The following is a 3779-nucleotide window of genomic DNA, read 5'->3' as shown; positions in this document are numbered from 1 at the left end:
CGGGCGCGGGCGGCCAGCTACCCTGCCGCCTCTGCCCCGCAGGCTGGTCTCAGGGCGGGAGGAGATTAAAGCTGCTTCCCGACGCTCGCCCCAGCCCATGTCACCTTCTGATTTCCTGGACAAGCTTATGGGACGAACGTCAAGGTATGACGCCCGGATTCGACCCAACTTCAAAGGTAAGGGGAGGACGTGGGGCTCCCAAACCTGGCAGCGACCCATGCTTATGGCTGCCCAAAACCAGGGAACAGGCAGCTATGGGTTTGGGGGAAGGACCCTGACCCACGTCCCTCTGTCCCACCACCCTCCCTAGAGTCCCAACTGCCCCTAGGATCACAGCCGCCCTGTGTGTGCCTGCTTTGCCTGGCAGCATGGGTGGCTGCAGTGCTGGCAGGGTGTGCTGGAGCTCACCTCAGCACGCTCTGCGGGTGACCCCAGCGGGCAGGGGGATGCTCGTGTGCATTCACCTGCACAGTGCGTGCAGGAAGCAGCATCCCCACATGTGCCTGTGCATTGCATGTGTCTCCCTGGCCAGTGGTGAGAGGAGGCTTCACGCTGTTTTCCAGGTCCGCCTGTCAACGTGACGTGCAACATCTTCATCAACAGCTTCGGCTCCGTCACTGAGACCACCATGGTGAGGGTTTTGCCAGTGCAACGAGCTCCTCTCCCAGCGCCTCGGGGCTGGCAGTGGCTCTGCCAGGGAGCATGTGGGTCCCAGTGCTCAAACCTGTGGCCATGCTTGCAGGGGTCCTGTGAGCCCTTCTCTGGAGCCATGGCACTGCAGTGGGGACATGCAGAACCACAGCAAATGGCTGTGGCTTTTCTGGGGTCAGCTAACCAGAGCTTGGCTGTGTGGGCCACATTCCCTGTGTTTGAGCTGGGAGAAACACCCCAAAGGGTCGGAGCGAGGCAGCCGGCGGTAGCTCCCTGCTGTTCACAGGCTCAGTAGGTGCTGTACAATGCAAGCGAGTTCTGCATCCCCAGCCTCCTTGGGTGCACAAGGAACTTCTCTGAGGAAGCCACAGGGCTAAAAATTCTCTATTTGAGCTGCTGCAAAGCCTTAATACCATCAACTCCCAACAGGGCCACAGACCCCTGTGAGGAATGCTGTAGGCAGCAGCTAGTGGTCCTCCTCCTCCTCCTGTTGGCTGCTGTGGCTCTGGGGTTTTAATTTCCCCTAGCTACCAATAGCATGGGAAGGCTCCTGAGCCGCCTCTGCTCTGTGCATGGTTAGTGTCAGGCAGTCAGCACGTGGCAGGGCTGAGCCTTGACTGAGACGCCCTTCCACCTCCTCCTCTTCCTCTTCTTCCTCCCTGGGCACCATGGGGTGCTCCCACCTGATGCAGTGCTCTCTGCCCCAGGACTACCGGGTGAACGTCTTCCTGCGGCAGCAGTGGAACGACCCCCGCCTGGCTTATCGTGAGTACCCTGATGACTCTCTTGACCTTGACCCCTCCATGCTTGACTCCATCTGGAAGCCAGACTTGTTCTTCGCCAATGAGAAAGGGGCCAATTTCCACGAGGTCACCACTGACAACAAGCTGCTGCGCATCTTCAAGAATGGCAATGTCCTCTACAGCATTAGGTAGAATCCTCCTTCTCTGGTGCTGCACCCAAGTGGGGAGGTGAAGCTTTTCTCTTGCCTCCCATGGGGCAGCTTTCCCCCGCTGACTGCCCCAGCCCCCAGCAAGCCTTTGCCTTTCCTCTGCCTCCTCCAGGCTGACACTGATCCTGTCCTGCCCCATGGACCTCAAGAACTTCCCCATGGACATCCAGACTTGCACCATGCAGCTGGAGAGCTGTGAGTACCTAGTGGGGGGTTCAAGCCATGCTTCATCTCCCACATTACATCTCACCCCATCCCATCCCATCCCATCCCATCCCATCCCATCCCAAAGGCAGGCATCTCCCTGCTTCTGAGGGAAGCAGGGAGGAGCACTCGTTCAGGGTGAGGATGAACAGGGTGCACGTCCCACCCTGTCCCATGGCTCCCTCCATCCCCTCCAGTTGGCTACACCATGAATGACCTCATCTTCGAGTGGCTGGAGGAGCAGGAGGCCGTGCAAGTGGCAGAGGGCTTGACGCTCCCGCAGTTTATCCTCAGGGATGAGAAGGACCTGGGCTATTGCACCAAGTACTACAACACAGGTGAGCACCCCAGGGACCTGCTGCCACCCTCCTGCCATGGCTCGGGGGTCCCTCTCCCCCATCAGGGCTGTCTTTCCCTGCAGGCAAGTTCACCTGCATCGAGGTGAAGTTCCACCTGGAGAGGCAGATGGGTTACTACCTAATCCAGATGTACATCCCCAGCCTACTCATCGTCATCCTCTCCTGGGTCTCCTTCTGGATCAACATGGATGCGGCGCCGGCCCGGGTGGGCTTGGGCATCACCACCGTGCTCACCATGACCACACAGAGCGCCGGCTCACGTGCCTCCCTGCCCAAGGTGAGAGCCAGGCCTGCACCAGGCTCCCCAGCTGCAGCCTGCCTGGGCAGGGGCAGGAGCAGCAGCAGCCTTCCCTCGGGAATGGCTGGCTCTGTAGCCTTGCTGGCTGGGGTACCGCGTGTGCCAAGAAGGGGGGCACAGCTCTGCTTGGCTGGGTGAGCTCTGGCCCCGGTATCCCAGCTGAGAGGGTTCCTGTGCCCCTTGGCAGTGGGGTGAAGCTTGCAGTGGGGGGTGAGTGAGGCAGGAGGCAGCGGATCCCTGAGCCCCCTCTTGCCCTCACAGGTCTCTTACGTGAAGGCCATTGACATCTGGATGGCCGTGTGCCTGCTCTTTGTCTTTGCCGCCTTGTTGGAGTACGCAGCTGTCAACTTTGTCTCCCGCCAGCACAAGGAGTTCATGCGCCTGCGCCGGCGCTTTTTTGGGAGCCCCTCCTGCCACCACTGTCATGATGTCTGCCTGTCCTCAGCTGGCAAGGGGACACCCCTGGGCTGCAGGGCCAGTTTCTCAGCAGCCACTGGGGCAGGGCTTGGCACTGGGATGTGTCCCGCTGCCTGGGGCTTGTGGCCAGTCCCTCCGGCACATCAGGGACCCATGGGCATCGTGGCCCTTCCACCTGCCTGAGCAGCAGAGTGCACAACACCCATGGGTGCCCCAGGCCCTGCCAGCACAAACACACCCAGGGTGCTGTCCTCCTCCTTCCAGGACATCCTTGGGCTCTGCTTCCACTAAAAAAGCAGAAAAATAAATAGCAAGGGTGGGGGAAAGGTCATTTCCCCTTACCTGCAGCCCCAAACCCAGGCTTCCCACTGTGCCGCAGCAATGACAGGGGCTTGCTGCTGCGTCAGGGCAGTGAAGCACCAAGGGGACCTAGTGGCAGCCAGGGACGGGGTCTGAGCTGTAGGCAGGAACAGGCAGGGTCCCACGCTTGTGGCACAGCCCTCCCCTCCGTCAGCCCATTTGTGCAGGTATCAGGCCTGCAAAATGCTCAGGGAAGACATGTGGCTGCCCCACTCTCATTTTCTTGCCATAAGCATACCATGAGGCACCAGACCTCCATGGAAAACACAAGTACACATATACACCGCACAGGTTGGCAGTGCCCTGTGCAGCCAAATCCCTTCAGCACGTGATGAAAACAGATCCCAGTGCCCAGGGACTGCTGGGGGGGGCTTTTCCCCCTCACATGGAGTCCTCGTCCCCCCACCATCCTCATCACAGTGCCCAGAGCCGCTGACCCTGGGGCCGGGGCAGAGCCATCGGTCACCCGCTGTCCTGTTTCTGTTTGGTGCACACTGTCGGATGCCAAAAGGGCCTGAGCAGCGGGACAGCCAGCCTG

At 60.3% G+C, this 3779-nt stretch overlaps 1 protein-coding gene across 3 annotated transcripts in view; it reads left to right on the top strand.

The window, feature by feature from the left end:
- LOC104135422 (glycine receptor subunit alpha-4) overlaps positions 1 to 3779 on the top strand; it is a 9227-nt gene that overhangs the window by 1989 nt on the left and 3459 nt on the right. The window contains exons 1-7 of one of the 3 annotated variants that reach the window (XM_009649074.2): positions 47 to 176; positions 564 to 631; positions 1359 to 1582; positions 1716 to 1798; positions 2005 to 2145; positions 2229 to 2443; positions 2726 to 2855. In XM_009649074.2, coding sequence (XP_009647369.1) covers positions 98 to 176; positions 564 to 631; positions 1359 to 1582; positions 1716 to 1798; positions 2005 to 2145; positions 2229 to 2443; positions 2726 to 2855 — 940 coding nt within the window. In that variant the 5' untranslated portion in view covers positions 47 to 97. Of the gene's footprint in view, positions 1 to 46; positions 177 to 563; positions 632 to 1358; positions 1583 to 1715; positions 1799 to 2004; positions 2146 to 2228; positions 2444 to 2725; positions 2856 to 3779 lie in introns of those variants that run through there. The other 2 variants (XM_035888799.1, XM_035888800.1) reach the window with 2 other exon arrangements.

This window comes from Egretta garzetta, unplaced genomic scaffold (assembly GCF_000687185.1).
Source record: "Egretta garzetta isolate BGI_Z169 unplaced genomic scaffold, ASM68718v1 scaffold1021, whole genome shotgun sequence".
NCBI classification, from domain to species: Eukaryota; Metazoa; Chordata; class Aves; order Pelecaniformes; family Ardeidae; genus Egretta; species Egretta garzetta.
This window is presented reverse-complemented; position numbering and strand designations above follow the sequence as displayed.